At 40.9% G+C, this 27,121-nt stretch overlaps 1 protein-coding gene across 5 annotated transcripts; it reads left to right on the forward strand.

The window, feature by feature from the left end:
* The first annotated feature begins 534 nt into the window (after nucleotides 1-534).
* On the forward strand, nucleotides 535-27,121 carry NDRG2 (NDRG family member 2). Of its 5 annotated transcripts, XM_075829245.1 has the most exons (17): nucleotides 538-667; nucleotides 12,039-12,109; nucleotides 12,197-12,238; nucleotides 14,923-15,028; nucleotides 16,302-16,422; nucleotides 16,717-16,779; nucleotides 16,876-16,936; nucleotides 18,417-18,503; nucleotides 18,619-18,675; nucleotides 18,763-18,866; nucleotides 20,804-20,848; nucleotides 20,935-20,986; nucleotides 21,071-21,118; nucleotides 22,204-22,239; nucleotides 23,334-23,385; nucleotides 26,237-26,270; nucleotides 26,861-27,121. In XM_075829245.1, the coding sequence occupies exons 1-17, from the start codon at nucleotides 664-666 to the stop codon at nucleotides 27,030-27,032; spliced, it is 1,155 nt and encodes a 384-aa protein (XP_075685360.1). In that variant the 5' UTR covers nucleotides 538-663; the 3' UTR covers nucleotides 27,033-27,121. The 5 variants fall into 5 exon arrangements, with proteins under 5 accessions (XP_075685351.1, XP_075685380.1, XP_075685360.1 ...); XM_075829255.1 differs by lacking the exon at nucleotides 26,237-26,270 and having other exon boundaries at nucleotides 545-667; XM_075829236.1 differs by lacking the exon at nucleotides 26,237-26,270 and having other exon boundaries at nucleotides 535-667; nucleotides 20,935-21,118.

Consider the following 27,121-nt stretch of genomic DNA (forward strand, 5'->3'; position numbering starts at 1 on the left):
GACAACCCCTGTGGAAACTGGAGAGGCGGCCATATTGGTTGTCCCTAGGAGACCTCTATATATAATAAACAACCTGACAGAAGAAAACAGCAGCTCATCCATTACTGCTACATTTTCTATGTAAGTGCAGGTATCTGGCGCTGGAGCGATCCGTCACTCATGATGATGGGCGTATTAATAGCATGTCTCCATCCTCCCTAGTCACCCATACATGTTTTACGTGATACACCCTGGACACCTCTCTGAGGGGCGGCAGGTTAGCGGGACATGAGCCATTTCTGCAGCCCCTCATTTGTAATGGTGCAGGCTGGCAGACATTGGTAAGGGTAGTCTCCCAGGAAAGCTGCCTACTGCTGGAGGGATCTCAGCCACACACTTCCCCGGCAGCTCTGGCTAGTAATATATGTACGCAGCTCTTGTATGTCTCGGTAATCTACCAGCAGCCTGTCTCTCAACACATCTATGTATCCAGCTCCCTCTCAGGGCAGTCTCTCCGCGGACCGCCCCCTCAGCCCCTCCCGTTGCCGTCTCTTTCCCTGGGAGTGTCTATGTGCCTTTGTCTGGGTGTCTCTCACAGATCTCTCAGACAGCTGCACAGAGAAGACCCAAGAGACAGTTGAGAGTGAGGCCAGACCCCAGATCACAGTGAGTGTCCTCAGGCTGATGTGTGAGTGACTGTCCTTGTTGCAGCGCGGTACCGTCAGGCCTCGTGTTTCTTCTCTTCATGTATGTTGTGTGGCGGAATTGTCAGTGTGTTGCCTGTCATATGAGCGGGGACTAGTCATTGTGCTGATATTCGTATTTCATGTGACGGATGGCCGGTGTGTGTCTTCACATGCAGCAGATGCTCCGTGTGTGTGTGTGTGTGTGTGTGTGTACATGGCGTTATCATGTGCACGCCATGTCCTTGTGTGCAATGTCACAGCGGTGTATTGTGTCTCAGCGCTGGCGCCTTATCAGAGAGCAGTGTATCTATAGATATGTATACCAGATGCCGTGCCACTACAACTCCCAGCATGCTGGAGGACATATCGCTCACATACGCTTCATATACGCTACACATAGCGCTGCACAGTACAATAAACATAGCTCCTTTCTAGAAGCAGAAAGCCACACCTACCTCTGCTACCGTCCATCCTCGCGTAGCCCCGCCCATATTACTGTAGCCACACCCACAAACAACCAGACACGTCCTGTAACTCCTCCCACCCGTGCATTGTCCCCACGTGTAACAACAACAACACGCAGCTGACTGGAGGGGCTCTGTCCTCTGTGTACGGTGCATGGCTGAAGTCGTGAGGGGCTTCTCCTGTCCATAAGACCAGAAAATAGCAAGCTCCACCTCATGATATAGAAAAGTTCAACTTCTCTGAGGTCATGGGTGTGGAGTGGAGTGGCAGCATCTGTCTGAAGGGATCCATACATTGCTCCATGTATAAACTTCTATGGCCAGTCCAAAATATATATATATATATATATAACATCCCTGTTAGGTCGCAGTCACACATCCTGCTTGCGGAGCTGAACATTTGCCACCTGCGCTTTTTTTTTTTTCTTCCAAAACCGGGATCCGATCCAACTAGGAAGAAGATTTATTCCTTTATTCTCTGTTGGGTCACATCCCAGTTTAGGCAGCGGAAAAAAAAACACTGGTGGCAAACAAGCTTCATCGCAACGGTTGCTGTTCCACAAGGCATCTGGGTCTTTCTATACACTCCCTGAGTCATCTATAGGATAGTTAGACCTTAACGTGGGAAAACGACACTCCGCTGTGACAGCTCCCATCTCCTATTGAGGGTCTCCAGTGGTGAAGCTGAACACAGGGGATCTTGGTGCTGTAAAAGCATTGCAAATTCCTATTCTTCCTACATCGGATGCACAATCACTGGTCCCCCTCTACTACCGGTAGCTATACCTGCCCTATGTGTGCCACCTGTACCGAAAAGAGTGAATCCTAATTACAAATAAAAGGTTAGTAAAAATATACACAAAAATAAGAAAAATAGAACAAGGTATTTACCCATATGACCCAGTGTTATTTTGCTCCTAAAAGCAGATACGGGACAGCTATCAATGACCATAGAAACGTTAAACGTAAAAAAATGGTGTCCATTAGTCACAGCAGAGTATAGTATATTGAATGCTAACATGCTTAGTATAGGAGGTTCTAACAGGCGTATCGTTATAATTGATCATGTTTACAATGCAAACCATTGATTGGATTGTGCCTGTTATTTGTATAAGGGTGCAGTCACACGTTGCCTTGTATTTCTGCAGTGTAAAAATAGGCTGCGGAAAACCGTACAATGTAATCCGATAGGATAAATATTCCGTAACTCAGACAGATGTCGCAATTCATTGCGAATTGTAGATTTCCCATAGTCTTACACTGTAACGTTTTTACGCTGCGGAAATACAAGGAAAATACACCACGTGTGACTACGCCATAAGTTCGTTCACATATTTTTTGACGAGTTTTCTGCGACAAAATCTCGTTCCATTCATCTGAATGGAACTTGCAGAAATCCATACACCTGCTGCAGAAACATCCCTATTGACGAATGGAACGGATTGTCAGTCGCAGAAATTTCCACATCAAAATGTGAAGCGTCTAACTGCACCCAAATTGGCGTGGAGGGGGGAGATATTAAAAGTAGGTACTGTTACCTAGTCTGTGAGAGTTTAAGGCTATGTGCACACACACTAATTACGTCCGTAATTGACGGACGTATTTCGGCCGCAAGTCCCGGACCGAACACAGTGTAAGGAGCCGGGCTCCTAGCATCATGCTAGGAGTCCCTGCCTCGCTGCAGGACAACTGTCCCGTACTGTAAACATGATTATACTACGGGAAAGTTGTCCTGCAGCAAGGCACGGACTCCTAGCGTCGTACATAAGTATGATGCTAGGAGCCCGGCTCCTTGCACTGTGTTCGGTCCGGGACTTGCGGCAGAAATACGTCCGTCAAATACGGACGTAATTAGTGTGTGTGCACATACCGTAACAATTAACCATTTCAGTGGTTTAATGGGAAAATGCAATTTTAGTAAATATTTGTATTCCCCATAAAATCACATTTCTGGAGCATCTTATCTTAGAACTCTACATTGTGTAAGAACGCCTGTGACTGCAAATATACAGCAGACAAAAAATGGCGACAGCACACTGCGACACTAATGCCACCTAAACCACTAAATATAAATAAATATGCATTACATGCTAAATCTACTTACAATAGGGAGGTCCTTAGCGCACATTTTGATCAAATTGTAGTGGTTCCTACCATGGAGGATGCCTTGTCGTGGCAGGTGGGCTCGCACAATTTGATCAAAATGTGCGCTAAGAACCTCCCTATTGTAAGTAGATTTAGCAGTAATGCATATTTATTTATATTTAGTGGTTTAGGTGACATTAGTGTCGCAGTGTGCTGTCGCCATTTTTTTGTGTGTTGAAGGAAAACGAGACACCTTTTAGGGTAGTTTTAGGGTAGTTAAGGCGAATTTTTCCTTTTTTTACCACAATCTTGTGTACCGACATTTGTGAAGAGAAATGGCGTTCCCATGTATGCCAGCTTAACACCATTTGAGGTGCCTTCACGGTGGTTTGTGTTCTTCTCTTCTGAATGCTGCGCTATAAATAACACATCTGAGTGATCTCTGACTGAATATCTGGGGTGAAGTAGATAATTGTTCCTGCTCTAGGTTCACATATATATCTGGCTAGGACTAGTACTGGCTGGAAGGGTCACGTACCACGATCATTCTTGCTGCACTTGTCACACCTCATTCAGAAAGCAAATTGTCATCATTTCAGATTACTTCACAGAGAAAGTTCTGTGAGAACCATGCGCTTTACGGTCTCCAGACAACTCCATCTTGTTTAGGAAAGGCACAGGCTTGGCACCTCCAAGTGTGTGAGTCGTAAATGTACCTTAGCAATGTTGTCTTCCTGTTGTATAGGACTGTAATACATAATGGGTTTTGTACGTAGTCCGCTGACTACTTAAAGCTTCTACTGAAATCTCACTATTTTTTTTAACAATATTCGCCAGTCAGGAAGAAGCGGGAGGGGAACAGTCCAGCAGACACTTCTCTCCGAGCCGGGCACCTAATATAACTGTCTTCTCTGGTTCAGTGTAGTCAGGGTACCTGTCGCTATTTCATGCTGCCAGTCGTTCTGCCATCCTGTTCCCTTCAATCATTTGTTTCATTAACTACTGGACTCCATTTTAGTCAGGCTCAATCTATTCATGACTCAAAAATTGCGTAAACAGATTAGAAACAATGCACCATATATATCAATGTTTTCCACCATTTTTCACCTCAATAACGACCGCTCCAGAGGTTTCTTGTTTCCCCTAGTAAGGGTTGTACAGACAGCAAATTGCACATAACGTATATATTGTATTAATACTTCAGTTATTTGCGCCATAAAATGGCGTGCATCGGACATGTGGTTATATGCTGTTTTTTTGCTGCATCCCTACCGCTATGTATGAAGTACTCTGCTATTTTCATTCATGGCCATATTATGTAAGCTACCGGGCACAAATAATTAATGTGGGTATATATTATATTTGATTCTATCGTACTTATTATACGTATTTAGTTATATTTACCTAGAGACTGATTAGTATACTGTGTGTGAGTTCAAGTACAAACATAAACTTTGAAGGTAATGGAAATATAATGGGATTGTTATCCAGGAACCCTGCATGGCAGCATTTATCAGTGGTTGTAATATTTTTGTATGTGAAAGCGTTTTAGTACGTAACTGTACCCAGATGTGGATTTATAGAAGCGTTAATTGATTTGCTTTGGTAATATAATTTTCCTTAATGACCAGCTCAGTGATTCGGGACATATAAAAAGAACAGATTGCAATTAAAATGAACGTTCAAGCTGTATAGTAAAAATGGAAGCTACAAGCAGAATCCTATGTGATGTTTCTATTTTCCATGCTTGGCATATTGTATCTGATAGGAACCGATCTGTATATTTTGTGATTTATTATTCTGCGTTTCGACAGATGTGCAATTTTGCCTAATGATATGTATTCGTGTGTGCATACTGTACGTGCTACCAGCCTGTGGTTGTTTTTTGGTCTGTCATGGGTCTGATCTTGTGACCTTCAAGATTTGAAGGACAGAAGCTGCGTAACTCCTGGGAGACTTGCCATAGCTCCAGCCCATGCTGCCTGGGACATACCATTATTTAAAGGGGAGTTCATGTAATAGGTTATTTGTGATAAAAGGGAGAAATGATATCATTGTCTTGTATATTGTTTTTATTCTGCCGAATGATATGGGGAAGGGCTGGGAAGAAGTGTGTTTTATAGTCCGGTACCATAAGCACATAAAATAAGACTGATATACGGTATATTCTCAGTTTAGGTGTGTCATGCTTATTTTATATCTACTGATTGAATGATAAGAGGCTTGTATCACCTTGTTTATCTGGTTTTACGGCTTGTTTGGTACCTGCGAGCCATTCTGTTGTGTATGGGTTCACACTGTGTGCGTTTTTGTTGCTTTCTTTTAGCGTGTGTTTTTTTTATTTTATTTTTTTAGTAGATAAACTCCTATTTTTATTAATGGGAGTTCATCAACAAAAAAGGCATGTTAAATGCGCAACAGATTTGTCTCCGGTCAGACTAGCTCTTTGTTATTCTTGTATAGCACAACATTGCTTATTGCCACAACACTAAAATCTTGTTCGCCCACAACTGGAATTCTTAGGCTGGGTTCACACAGAGTTTTTTTGCAGCCAGAAAATCTGCCTCAAAATTCCGTCTGGGATTCCCGTGTCAAAAAACGTGTAAACAAACTCTAGAACGCTTGGAAAAATGTGTGCTAGGAAAAAGCGCCATATTTATGATGCAGTTATTGCACTGACACTTTTATATTTTGTCATTAGAAGGGGGACATGGTTATATAACTTCCTGTGACGCTGAGTATTTATCTAAGTAAGGTCCCGTTTCTTTACGCTAAGCAAATTGAGCTCCGCAACAACATATTGCTTCACGCATGAGACGGTTTCATTCTCCTCTAGGAAAACTTGCGTAGACAATCCGGTCTCTGAACTGGTTGCACTGGATCTGGTTTGTATGTGGCCCAGTATGCGATTTCTTCTGTGTTGTGCAACGCATTGATAAAGCTATAAACCAACAATGGAAAAAGCAGTTCAGTCTAGGCTCCATTCACACCACATCTGTGATGCACATTTGGCTTTTATGCCAGGAAAATCTCCCAATTTATATGCGCATGTAGCTGTCGACTTTAATAGCCAAAAGGGTGTTCTTTTGGCATTCGTTTGTCCGGTAAACGCCGGTATACTAAACCCTTAATTGTTATTGAAAAGCACACTTTTGAATCAAACTGTATACAAGCCAAAAGTACAATGAATACCGAAGAATATACTGATCTATACGCATGTCAATGGTAGACGTCTGCAACTGTATAGGCGTAATAGTTGGATACATATGGGAATGCGGTCAGCGGCCTGTTTGCCGAGGTCCCGTCCAACATACCGCCATCGATCACAATGTGAATCCATACATTCTCATATTGTGCAGGCATGCTGCTTGTCGCAGTGGCCTCCTATGAAGGTGAGCAATAGAAGCCAGTGTTGATGCATGAGGCCCTGTAGGTAATAAATATGTGCTGCACATGACACCAATTATGAATCCCTACAAATTTGCATTACGACTTTATTTATAATGCAACGTTACTTTCCATGAAACAATTGGTTAATCAAAACTAAAAGAAATTGCAGTGACGGGAAACTGTGACTATGAGATCATTTATTCAGCTGGGAAATATACATAATTGATGCTAAGATTTGATTACGAGTCTTCCTGTGGCCAATGTGAAAAACATTGATGTGTACTGTTATGTAAGAAGAAGGAGGAGGAAGGGGGTAGGTTTAAAATACTGAGCTGTTCCGCACTTGCTCTTTAGCAACAAACTGCTACGTTTTTAACGATGCCAATTTCTAGTCTGTTGCTAAGGAGGTAGTAGGGGGCAACCGACAGGATTTTATATAGTATGAAGGAATCCGACAGACTGAACATATGCTTTTAAAGAAAATCTGTTACTAAGCAGACCCATTTAAAGGGGTTGTCCTAGAATTTATAAAAAAAAAAAAAGGAAATCAAACGTAATATAGTGCATGATCATCTGTTTCTAACAGCTAGAACCAGCCCTGTATCTCACATGGATCCAGAGATCTCCCCATTCATTGCTCCAATTGCTTTGCTGTATTTTCTTCAATCTGGCAGCTCAGGGGACGTGTCCTTTCTGCGGCAGCTCCTCTCACTCCCTGTCATAGCTTGTATAGGCAGATCGTACTGTTTCACTGCCTCCTCCCTTGGAGTAGCTTTTCAATTACCCCCCCCCCTACACTACATGTATCTTTAGAGGAAGTGCTCAGCCCTATATAACTCAAGAAGAGGGAGAGCCTACAGCTTACACACAGTGAGAGGATGAGCAGGAGAGGGGAGAGCTCCACGCTGTATGTAAGCAGTACTGTATGCAGGCTCTCTCTCAATCTAAGCAAACTGGTGGCTCTCCTGTGTGTTTTTTACTGTGTGAGTCTCCCTCCACACTACAAGTTGTGCTTCTAAATAGCACCTGCATTGCTGTATCCTTTACAACCTCTAACAGATTCTGTCTGTCCTGATGACAGGTTGTGAGCTCAAAAATGATGTATGTCACCTTTAGGTGATACTTATTCTCCTTAGTGCTTGCTGCTTTTTTATCTGAGCTCTATTAGGGCATAGCTGTGATCTGTGACTAGCTTAGTTGCAGTGCTGACAGGTAGTCTGAGACACACCTCCTGTCTCATGATTGGTCCTGTCTGCTCTCTTCCTCCTGACTGAAAAAACGGAAGCAGAACGCCTACAAACATCTGTCCATTGATTGCAATGGAAAATACGGCGTTCTGTTCCGAAGGGGCGTTTTTTTATGCCTCGTTTTCCAAAAACTGCACGTAAAAAGATGCCCGCGAAAAAGAAGTGCATGTTACTTCTTGGGACGTTTTTGGAGCCGTTTTTCGTTGACTCTATAAAAAAACAGCTCGAAAAACGTCCGTAAAAAAACGCAGCGAAAATCGGGAATGGCTTAAAAAACGTCTGAACAGCTCTGTATTTTCAGACGTTTTTGGTTAATCGTGTGAACATACCCTAAGGCAGCATAAAATATTATCGTTGTCGGCAGCACATCTCCCTGTTTCAACCGGGAGATGTGCTACCGACATTATGGAAATGTATGGGAACAAGCGATCGTAGTAACGATCGCTCGTCCCCAAACATAGCTCCTTGTGAAAGGAGCAAATGAGTGCCGATCAACGAGCCGTCTCGTTAATCACACTAATTTTTACGGCCTATATTGGCTGGTTTAAAAGGACCCTAAGTAGATTTAACTTCCCAGGACTTGTGTTTAAAAAGTAGGAGAGGGAAGAAACCAGAAGAGAGTTAAGCCGACGACTATCAAATCTGTTAGACTGGCCTAAAGAGGGCAATACACATAAGAGAAATCTCGTCTAACTCAAATTTGGTAGGATCGTCCGACAATCTCGTGTATGGAGGCCTCCCAACTCTCCCTCAATGGCAAATGTTGGGGAAAGGGGGATTGGGCATGTTAGATTTTTAATTTACAACCCTTGGTTCCTACAGGAAGATAAACTGCTGTCCGAGACATTTCACAGCAGCTTCGTCTCCCCGCATTGAAATAAACAAGTATGCTCAGCTGAGCCAAGCATGCATGCTTATGGTCGATTCAGGAGGAATAGCGGTCAGCTATTCCTCTCGACTCCATGTTTATAGTCCGATTTAGAGAGGGCAACCTATTAGGGTATGTTCACACACAAACTCAAAAATGTTTGAAAATACGGAGCTGTTTTCAAGGGAAAACAGCTCCTGATTTTCAGAAGTTTTTTTTAAGCCACTCGCGATTTTCGTGGTGTTTTTTACGGCCGTTTTTGGAGCTTTTTTTCAAGAGTCTATGAAAAAACAGCTCCAAAAACGTCCCAAGAAGTGTCCTGCACTACTTTTACGCGGCCGATTTGAAAAACGGCTGCGTAAAAAAACGGCCCTTCGGCACAGAATGCTGTTTTTCCTACTGATTTCAATGGGCAGATGTTTGGAGGCGCGAAAAAAGGCTGAAAATAGGCCATGTGAACATACCCTGACAAGTTATTTTTCCTGTGCATTGTCTCTCTTTGGCTAGTTGTTAAACTTTTCACACTAATTCGTCCACCTTTACTTCGACAACCCTAAATATTCTAATATTCCACCCTACGGACCACTTTATGGACGTTGAAGGCCAGTTTGTCTGGAGTTACCTTACAATAAAAAGGCATATGACGTTTCTTGATCGCTGAAGAATATATGGTTCATTCAGGACAGGGTTCCTATTTCATATTCTACACCACCTCTCCCACAGCTCTATTTGTACCAAGTGAGTGTTTAAATGCCAGCCTGGGAGGAAGAAAACAATCGTGTCAGAAAACGTGTTTTGTAGTCCTTGGTAGAACTGATCTTTGGATGAGCAAAGCTGGAACTTGACTGTTTTCTATGGTATGATATCGTTGCTCTTTTTGCATCAGGCTTGATCCTGTACAATAACAAATCAACATGGTGATGTCAAATGTGTCCTCTTACGCAATTTTATTCCCTTACCAAGTATTTTTCCATTACATACAGCAAAACTTGACCTTGAAACTAATGTCAAGTATATACTTGGGAGTACAACCTACACCTTACGGTCCCAACATAATGAACAATGCTATAAAAAGTTAGATTATATCACTAAAGGGTTCATTGCCGCATTGTTTATTGTTTTTACGAAGAAATGGACGTCCACAAATAAACACGTTACCATTAGGCCTCAACAGTTCAGTGAACCTCTCCGCTTGAAGCATATCCTCAGTTATTTCTTTGAAACCTCATGTGGTGATTTCCCTCACAATACTGTATGAAAACACTATGGTTTTGTTATAAACACTACTGTCTTGATGGATGGTTTTTCACTCCTAGGCTGCCATAGATTAGACACTGAATTGAATCCAGGGGATACACTAACCAGAAAAGTCGCAGAGAGGGGAGTAGGAAGAGCAAGGGCCAATCAAATGTATGGACCCTGTTTGACTATGTGACTAAATGATAGCCCCATAGCTGCTAAAAATGGCTGCTTTAAATTGTCTGTTTCCACAGTTCACCTACAAAATGAAAAAAAAAAACGAGACCCATATCTGGCTGAACACCATGATAGACCAAAAAGGTTTCTCGATACAACTAGTTTTTGACTTTTCACAGTAAATCTGCTGTAAGGTCTAGTAACAAGTCACCACAATAATGTGAATAAGTACATGTACAGTGTAGCACTACAAATTCAAGCTTGTCTCATTGGGCATTGTAGTGAAGGAGACTACAGGGAGACCTCAAAACATGTAAAAACTTTAATCTGTTAATGGATCTTCAGGGCTGGACCCATTATAAGTCAATGTAGGGGGAAAAAAACATAATGGATCTGGCTGAAAATGTATTGAAGCAAAGCATTATTTTAACCGCTGTCCATTTTACTTTTGCACACACTTTACATTTTATTTTTGCAGTGTATTTAAAAAACAAATAAACCTGAACTGGTTGCTACGGACAGGGAGGCACCTTTTTTGGAGCTTTGTCTAGAATTTACTGTGATTAGGACAAAGGGAGATGCAACAAAACAGTGTCGCCCACTCTGCTAAGTAGTTCTAGTAGAAGTGTTCTTCAGGGGCTGACCCTACGCTTTCTTCCTGCTCATAGGAGCCAACTCGCCTGTACATTCTCTCCTCTGTATTACTGTTCGTTGTATTTTCTGTTCTGCTCATTGGCTGGCTGCCGTTTATATTGTTAGTTGAGTCTCATTTGTGTATGGTTGGATACCCCACAAGATATAGGAACCTTGGGCACTTCAGTTGTATGTTGACTGTCATGATATTGTAGTCCCTTAGTGGGTTATGAATTGCTATTTTTAGGTCTTATAGTAAACTGTATGAACTTTATATAATAAAATTCTACTTTATTCAGTATGTCAGTGGCGTAGCTGGGAGGTGGGGCTGGCGGAGCATGTACCGTACACTTAACAAGCCACTCTTCCACTGAATGCTTGTATACTTAGATTTTCAGTTGGGAGGGGGCACTAGGGGTAAGGTACGTGACCGGCTCTAACAAATAAGCAACCACAGGAAAGTAATTAAAGGGCTTTAAAAAGGAAAAGTATATCTGACAAAATGGACAACTCTCACTTGCTAAATCCCCCTCCAATCCAGTGTTGATGCTCCCAAGGTACCCTGCCGGTCAGGACTGGGCGATGGTGACCTAAATCAAAATCACTGCTCCATTGAATTAATAGTTGAGCCTGCTGTATACTACTGTATATAATATACACCTTGACACTGTCCCCATAGTTTATTGCCCCAAAGCAGCCCCCCACACAGTATAATACCCCTACAACTGCCCTCCACACCATATAATGCCCCCATAGCTGCCCTCCACACAGTATATTGTCCCCATAACTCCTCCACACAGTATAATGCTCCCCCATAACTGCCCTCCACACTGTATAATGCCCCCACACAAAATAATACCCCCATAGCTGCCCTTCACACTTCCAAAATAGTGCCTAATAAAATACATACCCGCCTAACCCCGTTCCAACGACTAGTGGAGGAGATCCCTCTGCTCCTCCGGTCTGTGTGGTTCGGTGCAGACAGGTGCGATGACAACACTGCCTTGCGCCTGTCAGCACGGAGCCATGAGCGTCTGGCCATACATAGTGAATGGTAGAGCAGGGACTTTACGGCTCCCTGCTGTAAGGTCCTGTATCTGAGGACGCAGATACAGTTGAAATCGGGAGAAAAGATAAATAAAAATTAAAGAAACCGAAATTCGCAAGATGGCGTCGATTTAATTGCGCTGAATTTTGGTTTTCTTTTTTGATTAATTGCCCAGCCGTATTTCTTGTCTATGTATATCTAAACTATTTGTGTGTGTTTTAGATCTGGAAATGTCGGAGTTACAAGAAGTTCAGATCACGGAGGACAATGCTATTATGCAGGACCCGTTAAAGGTAAGATTATGGCTCTGAATATGTGTTTTTACTTTGTACCCACCTCATCCTACATATGTATCACAGACCTCTTCCTTCTTTACTCAGGCAGCTGAGCTAGCAGCAAAACTACTTCAAGTGCAAGAGCAGGTAAGCCTGTCTATTATTGGCTTTATGATGGAAGGTCATTCGTTTCTAGATATTAGTTCATCATTGTCTGGCTTCAGGTTAAGCACAGTGCGTGCGTGCGTGCGTTATATGTAAGAATGTCACTCAATAAGAAAGTAAAGAGAAATCATATATAAATTATAATGTGTTTTGTGTACAGTGGAATTCATATTATTCAGGCTTTTTCTTGGGTATCTTTGTCCATTCCTCTCCTCTGTAAGGGGTGGCAACTTTATGCCAGTATTTCTATTAAATGGTCTGTATTGCTCTTCCCCAACACCCATTGCATAAATCTCACGTGGTGTGCTGCTATGCATGTATTCGGTATCCTAATATGCCATTATTTGGATGTCCATGAATTATTGAGACAGGCTGTTCACACAAGTCCTAGTTAATAGTACATTATACACATATGGTTTAGGGTATGTTCACACGGCCTATTTTCAGAGTTCTGTTCCGACGGGCCGTTTTTTTATACAGCCGCTTTGAAAAACGGACGCGAAAAAGAAGTGCAGGACATTTTTTGAGCTGTTTTTCATAGACTCTATTGAAAAAAGCTCCAAAAACGGCCGTAAAAAACGCTGCGAAAATCGCAAGTGGCTTAAAAAACGTCTGAAAATCAGGAGCTGTTTTTCTTTGAAAACAGCTCTGTATTTTCAGAAGTTTTTGACTCTGCGTGTGAACATACCCTTATAGGTGGAGCTTCTCTTTAAAAGCTATGTACACCTTTTAAAGAGTATATATATATATATATATGTGTGTGTGTGTGTGTGTGTGTGTGTGTGTGTGTATACGGGTGTATGTTTTATGTGATTTTGAATTTACTTTTATTAAACAAAATGCTTTTATTTTTTTGGTTTTAACTGTATTTTTATTAAAAATTTTACAAAATGTATACAGAACAATAGATCATAAGTCCAAATTGCACAAAAAACTTACAAGAACAATACAAATATATAAATGGAAGGCAAGTATATTGATCCAAGTCCCATATGGGAGATAAGACTAGACAGGACAAAACAGGGGGGATAGAACAATAGGAAAGAGAGGGAAACTCAGGGCTGGGATTGGGAGTAGATCCCTACACAGGAATAGTCTAAGGTTTATCCAGAGGACAGAGTAATCCAGTAGAAGTCACATGGGTCCCAAATAACGAGGAATTGTCTAGCGAAGCAGTCATAAATTCCTTAGTGCAAATTTCTCTAATTCTACTCTGTAAATCCCTGTCAGTGGGGGGTAAGGTCTGTTCCCATTTCCACACAATCAGGGATTTAGCCGCCGTGAGGAAGTGCTGAAACAGACGGGCAAGATGTTTCCATATTGACTGAGGAGGGATGTTTAGCAAGTAATGTAGGGGGTATGTTTTGCTTCTTAAGATACAACTTCTATGCATACAGGATAAAAATAAGCAGTATTTTAAAAAAGCTTTTTTTTTTTTTTTATAAAAGTCAATTTAAAATTTGTTTAAGAACACATAACATCGATTTAATTTAAAAAAAATAATATTTTTTTTAAGTTATTCTGTCAATACATAGCTTTGGTCTTAATTTATCTATATTTCACCATAGTTAAAGCGGTTGTCCAGTTTTGGGGCTGTTTTTATACTGATGATCTATCCACAGAATCGGTCATCAGTATATGATCGATGGTGGTCTGACACCAGGACTGCGCAGTGATCAGCTGTTGCGGCTGCCTCCAGGCACCGGAAGCTATGCAGGGGTCGGGTCGGTGGCGGAAGCAGAAGACTCGAACCACTATATAGCGGCCGGCGCTAGATTAATGCAGCTCCTCCACTTGAATAGGAGCAGAGCTGCGGCACAGTGGATAGGTCATCAGTATGAAAGTACAGCCCCCAAACTGGACAACCCCTTTAACAATATGAAGTGATTGTGAGCATTTATTACCGGTTAGTGCGCATCGGTTTGGATGTCACAGCTCCTCATTGTATATAGTAATGAAATGCAGTGTCCAATTGTATACAGTGCTGTGTACCATTGTGTATTTTCGTACAGTGCATGGTAATTTCAACTATTATGCTGTCCTGTGGTGTTTTTATGTACTTGTTATTTTATTGAATAATACATTATGAATTCATTTAATTACTGAGATCCTATCAGAGGCCCTTACAATGTTTACCTACTTTTTGGTCCTTTTTGTATTGGCTTATCGAATGGAGTTGACATGCTTGTTTGGGAGACCTCATCAATATTGCATTGCTGCTCATTGGATTATCTATATTATTACGACTCATTGGATTATCTATATTACGTATATAAGTTCTATAAATACAATTTGAATTTATTTAAACAAAAATACTTCTCCTCTCTAATATAAACTCAATGTAAGTACACTCCTGTCATTCGAAGCCCATCAAATCACATTCTAGATGGACTGAATACTTACTATACATACAGAATGTGCCACTCCACTAAAAACGCTCCACTAAAAACACCCATTACAGTTTTGTCATTCAAAATCTTACGCTGGCAGAAACCACTATTTTCTTATGTTCAAGCTATATACATTTACTGTATCTGCACAGAAGTAAGGAGTACATTGGTAAATGAGATTTAATGGAGTGTGCGTCTTATCGAGCTAATTATCTTTCCAGCATTCTAGTATATGCTTCTATCACAGTCTCACCCTTTCTGTATCTCATGGTATAGAAACATTCTATCGAAACTCCCTATGGGATGGTGACAGTCACAATTCAGGGCTCCCCCAAACCCAAGAGGCCAGCGATTGTAACATTCCATGATGTGGGGATGGACCGTGAGTATGAGGGCTGTCTGTGTTCATTGTTGAGTGTTGTGTACGTCTGTCTTGGCTGTTTCTTGTGGTTCTTCTGTTTGTCTGTCCAGGGCATGTGGGGGCTTTTCTGTATTTGTGTGGTGTTATTTGAGTCCAAATGGCAGTTATATCTAAAAAGCTCGTACTCTCGTAGTTTTTTCTCTCTCTGTCTAAATTGCCCTTTCGTAGTTTCTTTATCTGGTTTATTAGTTGCTATTGGCTTACCTTAAGGTAGCCATACACATGAGATTAATATCGGCAGAACCTACCGATCTTGGCAGTATCGGCCAACCATCTAATGTGTATGGGGGTCTTCTGACTCTCCCCCTGACGACCGATGCTGGAAGAGAGAAAGGTGTCTGGCAGCAGCTTACTTCCTTCACCCCATTCAGAATACATGCACGCTTGGCCAAGCTGAGCATGCGTTTGTAGGGGGGAATTGGAAGGAATAGCTTTTGGCCAAACAAGCCCGACCGCTATCTAATGTATGGTCAGCCTTCGTGATTGAGGCTGTCCTAACGTGAGCAGTAAATAAGAAAGTGCTGTTGGTTTACAAAAAAGAAACCCAGCACCATTTTGGATAATTTTGTAGTCTTAATGAAAAGCTTTAAAACCATAATCTAGACATGCCTTCAGCATTAGAAATAGTGGTTCACCTCCCAGGATACTTAAAAGGCTATTCACACATTTTGGGCTCTTTTTATTTTTTTATTTTTCTTCTTATCGGAATACATTGGTTTAGTGATAAACATCACTTTTGTAATGTTTTATTTAAACAGTTTTACTTGTGCACCTTCTATGTGTCACCGTACATAGAATCCGCTGCACTGACTACTCCGCTGACAGTGGCTCCTGAGTGATTTACTAAGCTCCGCTTTGATCAAGTCAAAGTGGATCCACCAGTGCAGCTCACTGTTGGTTTCGGCTCAGAACGGCTTTCTGCAGCTTCTATGTACTGTGATGCATAGAAGCTGCAGAGTGAAACAAATTTATTTTGCATTAATATTTTTTTTTAAAGAACTGTACATTACAAATGTGATTTTAATCCTAAATAAGTGTTTTTCAATAAAAGAAATTACAGATGTACGTAGCCTTTAAGAAGTTTAGCTTCTGAGTTTCTACCTTTGATCAAGGTAATAAGTCTATTTACTTTTCTCTCTAGTCTCTGCCTGATTTTAACTTTTTTATTAGCTATACCCTCATATAAATGTTTGTTTCTTTTTTCTATCTTGTTTTGTTCCTTTTTTCCTCTCAGATAAAATGTGCTTTAAAATGCTCTTTGAAAACGAGGACATGTATGAGATTGTGAAGAATTTTGTTGTTTGCCACATCGATGCTCCAGGACAAGAGGAGGGGGCAGCTATCTATCCTGCTGGGTAAGGTTTCTGTGAAATGTGGGGTAAAAAGTATTTTTTAAACATAGACCTTGAATACTGCCTAAATGTAGCTATAAACATGAGATAACCTTAAGATTGTTTTCGATACCCCAAAAATTGGCATGGTTTGTTTTACAATAATCTCTCTGCAAAGCTTATAGTTTGTGCCTTCTATTTTACTACTTTCTTGAATCCCATCCATTGATAATATGTAATGGAAGGTGCATTACCACCTTTTTATCTACTGAATTTTTTTATATTTTTTATATTCCCCCTTCTACATCCCTAATTTAGGTACCAATACCCGTCACTTGATCAACTGGCTGAAACTATCCCATGTGTGCTGCAATACCTGAAGTGAGTAATTGTATAGATGTAAAGCTGATGCTTCAAGTAACGGACACCTTCCAGAGTTGTATGTAACTATTCTTATGTCTTTTTTTTTTACTACAGTTTCCCTAGTATTATTGGTATTGGTGTTGGTGCTGGTGCATACGTCTTTGCCAGATACACGGTAAATTACATTAATTATGTCTTATAGTCTGGAATCTATAGCTTAGCAAAGAAAACTTGACAGACACAGATAATCAGTTTGTTCTTTCTCTGTTTTCTTCCCACAGTGTAGGACTTACCAATACCAACCAACTAAATTTTAGTTCTTATTTTCTTAAGGCCCTTTGGAAAATAAGAACTTTAAAGGGTAACTAAACGTTCAACAAACTTCTGACCTGTCCGGGCACTGAGACCCCCACCAATCTCTAAAACGAAGCAGCAGAAGCACTCGTGTGAGCGCTTATCCACTTCGTTTCTGTTCGATGTATACGGTCTCATAGACATTCTATTGAGTCTGTACAGCTCTACATCGATTTCCAGAAAAAGCCGAACAGATACGAAGCGGCTGAGCACTCACACAAGCAATTTTGACGCTTCGTTTGAGCGATTGGAGGGAGTCTACGTGGTCAGACCCCCACCAATGAAAACTTCTGACATGTGACTATGACGTATCAGAAGTTTGAATGTTTAGTTACACTTTAAAGGGGTTTTCCCACGAGGGACATTTATGACATATCCACAGGATTTGTCATACATGTTCGTCTTGATAAATTTGATAAATTTACAACAAATACTACTACTTCAGCCCTTATCATAATCTTCTATAGACTTTTCTACCAGCCCCATCACTGCAAAGTTTTTTCTGATTTGTTTTAGCCGTTTTCTCACATTTTACATATTGATTTTGCTTACCTGTGACGGGCCAGTTTTGAAGCATATATGCTGTACCAAGAATATCTCCTAAATACATATTCTCATTTTCAGATCTGCCTGTGATACCTTATTATAAATTGCTTCCATTAATTGTAGATGTATTGTCTTGCATTACATAGGACTATCTTACAGACCTTCCACTAACAGCATATTTACATTGAAAAAACATCCGCCAGTGAATTGTCTGGAAACTACTTTTGGTTTTAAGTGTTTTACATGTTAATTGTCTTGTATTAGACATCTTAGACCTCAAGACAATGTAACTTGCCCCATCACAAATAAGGGCCCTTTTCTAAGATCCCTACCAGCATCATGCAATGTTAGGGCCCCATGCTCGTCATTTCATTGATCGTGTGGACTGACACCATCACAGTCCATTGCACTCCAGTTGAAATCTATTTAATTTTTATGCAATTTGTCCAGTCTGACTGCAAGTCAGTATATTTCATTGTTGGTCTACAATCTCTTAATACAGAATTTACAATGCATGGCTTCATCTGCGGTCTTCTCCACTGAGATTTTCTAAGGCCACGCGGCTGCCAGTGACCATTAAAGGGGCTTGTGGTCAGGACTGCATAGGGAACCTTTGTGTACGAATGGGGAGATTCTTAGTAACTTTGTATCGAAAGTTAGGCTTTTGACTAAAATCTTACTTTTTGTAACTATGATGTTATTGGTGCATCTATTATTGAAAACGTATTCTCATGCCTTTCTCCATCTCCTCACAGCTTTCACATCCTAACACTGTGGAAGGTCTAGTTCTTCTTAATATTGATCCAAATGCCAAAGGCTGGATGGACTGGGCAGCACATAAGGTAATACAAGACTCTGTGTGACTGCAATGATTTTTACTTAAATGCAGATGAAACTGATCAAATGGCTTTGCATTTTCCCTCGTAGCCTTGTATTATGTGACTTTCTCTTCTCCAGCTTACAGGTCTCACTTCATCCATCCCAGAAATGATTCTGTCACATCTCTTCAGTGCAGTAAGTCAATACCCTGCAGATAATGTAAGATTAATAGTGAAGTGAATGAATTACTTACTAGTGCACTCACTGGATATGTTTCCGCAGGAGGAGATTTCTGGGAACTCCGATATTGTGCGTCAGTACAAAACCACCATTTTAAACTCTCCTATTCTCAGCAACAACCACCTGTACTGGAACAGCTACAACAGGTGAGCAGAACATGGACATTTGTATTTCTGAATGGTGATGGTCATTTATCTTACAACTATTTTGAAACTCGCTGTGTTTCCACAATAACGTAATGTAAAAATGATGGCAACTCTTCCGTGACTTGTAGACGAGACTAGGAGTTTATCTTAACCTTGCATTGGTTTCACCGCAACCCCCTTTGCAATTAAACAAAGTTCTTCTTGTCCACATGCACTGGGTACCCATCATATTGTGCCTTCCGTCAGCTAACGTGGTGGTAGTTTCTAAGTTGCATGGGAACATGGAGAAGCTATTTCTAGCAGTCTCTGAAAGAGTAACCCAGTGTTCTGTAAATTTTCTATCCTGGGAAAAGATCTTTAAAACTGTCATTGAAGTCTTTCTTTTACTTGGAGGATACAGGCAAAAAACAGCCCCCATTATCTTCTGTTTGCAAAATAATTTTTCTATATAAGTATCTATAGGTTCTTACTAGCCTGACTGAATAAGTGTTACATTTGAACCTTTCACCTGCTCATACATGTGCAGCTGTGTACACCATGTATTAGTCAGTGCCACACAAACCCTGTCTCACTTTTAAAAAAAAAAAAAAATTCTAGCCTCCTCCGTTATTTAGATATTGGTGCCGATATATTTGGCGCCCGATATGTAAATAACCCCCTGAACTCTCAATGGGGCGTGTTACTTTCGCTGTGATACTGTCCAATCAGCTACGGACAGTCTCACAGCGGCTTATTCTGTGTGATCTCTCTCGTGAGACCACGTAGTCTAGTCATCCTTGTCTGCCGAGAGCTGAAGAGAGTGCGCGCACACAGCTCAGACGCTGCGGTCGACGATACTCCCCGCCGCCACGGAACAGAAGAAGAAGAATTCGTATTCTTCTTCTCCTCTTCTGTTCCATGGCGGCGGCGGAGCTGTGCGTGCGCGCACGCTTTCCTTTCTCCAGCTCCTGTCAGACAGTGAAGGAAAGACTGATCTCGCGAGAGAGATCACACAGCACAAGCCGTTGTGACACTGTCCATGCCTGATAGGACAGTGTCAGAGACCCATGCCATTTACACGCCCCATTGACCGTTCAGGGGGTTATTTACATATTGGGCGCCAAATATAACAGCACTGATATCTAAATAACGGAGGAGGCTAGAATAATTTTTTTTAAAGTGAGACAGGTTTTGTGCAGCACTGCGTAATACATGGTGTACACAGCTGCATATGTATGGGCAGGTGAAAAGTTCTCTTTAAAGAGTAACTACACTGTCATCAAACTTTTGATATGTCATAGTCATATCAAAACTTTGGATCGGTGGGGGTCCGGATGCTGAGACCCCCACCATTGCTGAAACAAAGGTACAGAAGTGCTCCGCTCCTTCGGCTGTGATCGGCGCTCCCGGTCAGGCTGAAGACTGCTCCCACGGATGCTCTATGTAAATTGTCTTCAGCCTGAGGATGAGTGCTGGTCACAGTCTAAGTAGCGGAGCACTTCTGTACCTTTGTTTCAGCAATGGTGGGAGTCTCAGCACCCGGACCATCACCGATCCAAACTTCTGATGTCTCTATGACATATCTAAAGTTTGACAGTGTAGTTTCTATTTAAAAGGTTTATCTGGGCTTTATAAAAAGTTAACTTTTACCTGCATAAGGCCAAATTTTGTGAAAAAAAGCTCCTAGCACCACTGGTCCACGATCCCCCCCCACCAGTCTTTTTACTTTGGCTAGAGCCACGACCATCATTGGCTGCAGCAGTCGTGTGCTGTACTTGTTGAGATCACCACTTTGGTACAGCACGTCACAGCTCCAACCAATTTAACCTGAGACCAAGATTACAAGGTGAGTATGAGCTTTTTTCATTCTATCATGCCAAATGCAGGTGAAAGTAAATATAAAGGCCTCTGCTTCATTTGTGTGAGCATTCAAAGTTTTGTTATCTCTTTCCCTTCAGTCGCCGAGATTTGAACCTGGAACGTGGAGGGGACGTCACTTTAAAGTAAGGATCTCTGATTTCATATTGTTTATCAGTTCACGCTGCTTTAGCTAGCCGTATACTGACTTGCCTACTACTTATAATTGTAGATGCCCTGTGATGCTAGTAGTTGGTGATCAAGCTCCTCATGAGGATGCAGTGGTAAGGATGAATGCACTTACGCTACGTGTTCGATTTTCTTTTGTGTGTGAATTTTCTGTCGTGAAACATGTTGTGCCCTTACAGGTGGAATGCAACTCAAAACTGGATCCAACACAGACTTCATTCTTGAAGGTGAGTTAGACGATAAGTTACGTATCCTAGCGCGCTGGTGCTTTAATAGAATTAGCAGTGCAGCCTAGTGCAATACATGGCTGATGGTGGAACCTGCTCATGTAATAGGTTTCACTGTGTTATTTTAGGTTGTTCTAAACTGCAAGCTAGCGGATACTCCACAAGTAGCTTTAAAGAAGGAGAATCAATTACTTTCCACTCTACTCTGGAAACTGGGACAAGGGTGATTTCTATCTTATGAACAGTAAAGAATTGAATGTAGAATAAGTTTATTTAAAACCTGGTATGTTGTGGACTAAATACTAGAAAAGGAGGACAGCATTTGTGTGTTAGAAAGCATTCTAGTTTAGTGTCAGTATAACAAGATAGACTCAGCCGCCATACGAATGCGCCATCCATACAGGATCTTACATTGACTAAGTGCCTGAGGAAGGTCATGGTATTGACCGAAACGTCGCACTACACTGTCATTGGCTATGAATATAATAAATTATTTATCTGCAAAAGAATTTCCACTTTGGTGTGCATAGTTCTTTTTCTCTATAACAAGATAGAAGCATTATGCTGTGATGTCCGTGTCCTGACTATGTAAAACTCACATGCTGGTGAAACAAACTTACTTGAAAAATGGTAGCAATTGATAAAGGATTTACATATAGATCGGAGCGTTTGTGGATGAGAGGGGTTGGATTGTGCTAAAACCCTGAGAGGACAGGCAGTAAGATTGTCAATAATTCTCGAGTACGTGTTTAGCCTTTATCTTTTTAGTGTAAAGTGTTTGGGCTGTGCACAATAATTTTTAGATACACTTTAGGATACACTTTTATTCTGTATAGTCTCCAAATGACATAACTCCTCTGGCTTTTCTACTTGGTCAGCTTTCGCAGCTCATGAGGCTATATTTAGGTACTGTAGGTGTGGGGAGGCCCTCTTGGCAGATAGGAGTACTCAAGCTGCCAATAATAAATACAGAAGTAGAGTTTTGGGATGGTTGGTAAGTTGTATATTCAGACGCTTAGAGAGGCACAGATATATGGATTAAGAGGCCTGAACTTCTTTTACTTTAACCTTTTTTTTTTTTCTAGATGGCCGACTCTGGTGGACAGCCACAGATAACACAGGTAAAATTCAAGAATATAACATAAACTGCTACAAACAAAACCCTTAACTAGTTGGGATAATTCATTAAGGTATAGCATAAACAATAATTCCTTAACTTTATAGCAATGGCTCCCATTTGCTAAAGGAGCATTCTAATAATATTGTGCAAAATGTAACTGCCCTTATGCTGCACACCCATAGGAGGAATATGGTAGCCTATTTTCTATTAAGCCTGTCTTAAAGGGGTTGTCTGCTTTGGACAGCCTGATGTCTAGCATCTACTTTCCCAACAATGAGCTTATTGCCGGCCTATTACTATTTAATTCCTTTGCGTTAGTGAGAACGGCTGTCCACTCTATCCCTCTGTATTACCTCCATATTCCTCTATTATATCATTCTATTTCATATGCCCTTAGTGGACAAACCCCTTAAAAGCCCTAGTGGTTACTGACCTGTCTGCTGGGAAATTTGTAATTCCTGGAAGCACTTCCTGATGTTATTATAGGAGTCTTCCTACAGGTAAAGGGAGTGATGGCAATGTAGCCATCAAAATAAAATTGTTGCTCCATATGCTCTCTAAAGGCATTTGGATGTCATGAAATGGGGGTCCCCCATGCATCACAAGTCTTTTATGGGCCAAAGTGAAGAGCCACAAGAAAGAGCTGCTACCACTCCGGCGAATACAGCACGATCATGTACTACATGGTCACCCATTAATTTGAATGGGCACCATGTAATACTACAACACCCTGTACCTGCCGCAACAGGAGAAACGAGTTGCCATTCACAGCTTCTCCTGGCAATCAGCTGAGTATTCAGACTCGCAGCCATCAGCTGATCCCCCTATTTTGTACCCGTTGATATATTAACTTTGTAATGAAAGTTTATTGTACATTATAGATTGTATATTGAATGTCCTTTTACTCATTTAATGCGACTAGAGTTATATATATATATATATATATATATATATATATACATATATATATATATACACTAAATAGTCATCACCATAACGATACAAAATTGTCTTAACGAAAACTCTACAGTCTAATTTACTAATATTTGATAATAAAATGTTCTAACTTTGAATTATTTTTCCATGCTATTATAGCCTGGAAAACTCGCTGAAGCTTTCAAGTACTTTGTACAGGGAATGGGCTACAGTAAGTATTGACCTTTCTATTTTCAATACCGTCCTCATATTTTTTGTCATCTTAAGTAGGCCGAACCTCACAGCTGTCCTTCTAAAATGGTGGCTTTACAAGCAATTGTGCGCCCTGAAGACTTAAATGCTAAGCTCTGTTGCAAGACAGATGTTGGTCTATTTCAGCTTTAGTTACGTTTTAAAGACTGTGTAAACCTTTACAGACTTTTTTTTTTTTCTAATGACATGTATGTCTTAAAGGCTATGTAAACCTTTTTTTTGATGGGTATATTTTTTTTTTAATAAACAGGTCAGTCAGTGTGTTTAGTGTAACTTTTTAATTCGTTTTTATTCAAAATTTGTTTTACTTTTTTAAATACAGCTGCTCTTTATTCTCTATACAGAGCAGCCGTATGTAGCGCTAAATCCGGTTTCCATCAGGTCAGTGGGACTGACGGGTTCAGTGACATCAGGTCATGCACCTGTTATCTATCACATCTAAGTCCATAACCAGTCAGGTTCGCGGGATTGACTGATTCAGGTTGAAACGAAAGATACAGCTAATCTGTATAGAGAAAACAGAGCAGCTGTATCTCCAAAAGTAAAACAAATTATTAATAAAGACTGGCTGACTTGTTTAAAAAAAAAAAAAAAGCCCCTCAAAAGCCTTTTAAGTGTTTTTAAAATGGACTTTTCTTAAAAATGTGATTTACTTTTTGCGATGCAGCTTCTATGTATGCACTATACAAAGAAGCTGCATAGTGCTGCTGTAAGCCAAATACTTCAATCTACTGGATAACACTAAGTTCATGAACAATGGCTGAAATCACCCCCTATTGATTTCAATAGGAGGCAGAGACGTTTTTTCTACCCAGACTCGGAGCCGCCGTAGGGGAAAAAAAGCGGTATATCCTTTCTTGTTGCGGTTTCTGCTTCTTACCTCCCATTGAAATCGATGGGAGGCTGAAAAACCCATGGCGCTCGTTTCTGAGCGTTTTTCGTGGCGTGTTTTTTTTTGCCTGCAGTCCTTGCATTAGCTTTAATAGCCGCAGATGAAAACCGCAGCAAAAAAGCGCAGGCAGGTCAAAATCTGCCTCAAAATTCCTGAAGGAATTCTGAGGCAGATTTTGTCCTGTGTGCTAGAGGCATGCAGGAGCCACTGCCAGCTGAGCCATCAGTCCAGCAGACTAAGGGATTCAGCTTACAGCAACGCTATAAAGTTTCTTTGTATATCTCAAAAAGTAAATACAATTTTTAATAAAAGCCAATTTGAAAATTGATTAAAAACCATGAGACCTACGTTTCAATTTTAGAAAAGGCTACAAAAGTTTACATAACCGTTAATTATTTATACATCTAAATGGCTGGCTCAAATACAAGATAATGCTTGGCTGCAGTCTTCTGGCTGGAATATACAGTAAGTGTTTAGATCCTGAACCAATGAACAGCATAGGTAAAGTGTTTGGTGGAGAAAATGAATGTATGAGTCTTGTAAGACCATAAAGGCAAACTCCAGGCTAATAGCAATTTTGGTAGGTTTTACAGCATGACGTTTCTGCTGTCTCTCAACAGACGAACATGGATCATTGTTCCTTGCGGCAAATCCTGCGTTAGTCAAAGACAAAAAATCGATAGATTTATTATTAATTTGTTAACTAATCAAAATAAACCCTTCCATTATGTACTTATGCCAGTACTGGTATAATGGTACTTCTGTTTTGAAGCTGCACAGACCAATATATTCTTACTAGTATAATTCCCATTGGTTGCTGTTGTTGCCTGTTGACATAGCACAGACCACAGTTTGTTTGTTTTTTTACCTGTAGTGTGCCGGCTACAGGTTGACAGCTGGCTGCACAGACATTTAGAAAGTCCGAACTATTTAAGCTCAGGCGCTTCCAAACCATACATACTTTTTAAGGGCTCTAATGTTCATGAGCCTTGATCTAAAGCTGCTAAGCCTATGAATGATTTCCATCAGTAAAGGGATACCGTGTTCCTTCATATCCAAGACCGGAGAATGAAAAGGCACCTTGGGGAAGATTTTTCAATGTACTTATGCCATACATTAAAAAAATATAACGTTCAGGGACATGCACAATTTATATGAACCCCCTGCACCACTTTTTCCGATACCTACGTATGTAACAGAAAAAGTGGTGGTGTTTTTAGCCTGGCGAATGCTGCACGAGCAACATATACTGGGGCACTGCTGACACAACTCGCCACTATTATTAAATCTCCCTCATTGTGTTCGTATGCTCCAATCTCTAAAGTTCCCAAAAGTCAGATTTTCGCAGTTAAAAAAGGAAGTAAACAACTAGGTATTGTGCTTGTGTAGATTTTCATTCATCCAAAAAAATCAAAGTATATTTGTTAGTGCCTGGTCAAAATAAACTTTTTAGAAATCTTGGAAGCCAAACATCTTAAAGTCCAGTGGATTTTGACTCTCCACTAATACATAATTAAGTATAGTATTTAGCGCTATCCAAATGTTGTTTTATAGACCACCTTCTCCTTTTTGAGATCCTTTATCAATACTTATTTAAAAAGTTTCTTCGGTAGTGTGTACCAGTTTATTGTACATAAGATCAACACGATGAGTATGGAGACTGGTTTTCATCTTGAAGCTATAGGCGTTTTTAGGCCTCTCCACGTGGAAATTCTATACTATAAGTATCTAACATTTCACTGGGCTTCCTGAAAGACATGTCCGATTCATTTTTACATAAGGTTGGATGTTTTAACCTAAAGTTGATTGAGCGTAAGGACCCTATTGATGCCTGTCCCGCTCCATACAGGCCCAGTCCTTACTGATGTTCTCAGTTTCACCAGTCGTTTTCATTTGTCTTGCTATTTCTTCTCCCCAGTCCCCCACATCCTGGATAAGAAGCGCAGTATGGGGTGAAGTATCTTTGAAGAATTTATCAATTCCCCATCCTCCTTCACTGCTCTTGGTCCTTGCACCCTTGCTGCCTCTTTTCACCCAGTTTCTGTCAAGGTGCTTGGGCATGAGACACTCACCTCACCTTTTGTGTGCTTCTAGTGTACATTTATATATAGTGTGAGTTTACACCTTAAAACCTAGCAACGATACCTTTTGTGTCAGACGAGGTGCAACTTGTTTGTACAATAGAGAAAAAGTTGTAATTTAGTGGCCGATGACCCTTTTGTCCTTTCACCTATTACCTAAGCATGGCTAGCCTACTTTAGACTGCTAACCTGTAGTCTTACAAGATCCTACAGCTACACCACACCTCATGTTAATTTTGTCACTGTGATGTCACTTATTTTTTAAAATGTTTTATCTGTTATAAAACCACAGTATCCACTTAAAAATAGCCTTACTTTTTGCAAAATTGTGCCCATGTATTTATTTAGAAAAAATTTATGAAGTGGTGGTCAAGTGCTCTGGATGAACCTCAAGTAAAGATCCTAATTTCTTCTGTCCATTCCTTCTCTCATTCTTTTCTTTTTTTTTTTTCTCATTGCAGTGGCGTCCTCCTGCATGACTCGTCTGTCACGCTCCCGCACCGCCTCTCTGTCCAGCGAGGGGAATCGCTCACGCTCTCGTACCCTGTCACAGAGCAGCGAGTCGGGGGGAGGAGCACCAGGAACATTCACGGAGGTGACCTGCTGAGAAGCCGTGACGCTGGAGACATGTGATCACCCCCACTCTATTTGAGGGGAAGGCATTTTAGCAGAGCTAATTCTGCTACTTAGAAAACTAAACACAAACCCAGACTTCACATGAG

This window comes from Rhinoderma darwinii, chromosome 1, assembly GCF_050947455.1.
Source record: "Rhinoderma darwinii isolate aRhiDar2 chromosome 1, aRhiDar2.hap1, whole genome shotgun sequence".
Classification (NCBI taxonomy): Eukaryota; Metazoa; Chordata; class Amphibia; order Anura; family Rhinodermatidae; genus Rhinoderma; species Rhinoderma darwinii.

Coding starts and splice junctions, on each gene's coding strand:
- NDRG2 (XM_075829236.1), top strand. Junction 16,937..18,416: donor ACGTCTTTGCCAGATACACG/GTAAATTACATT, acceptor ATCTCCTCACAG/CTTTCACATCCTAACACTGT. Junction 21,119..22,203: donor CACAGACTTCATTCTTGAAG/GTGAGTTAGACG, acceptor TTTTTTTTCTAG/ATGGCCGACTCTGGTGGACA.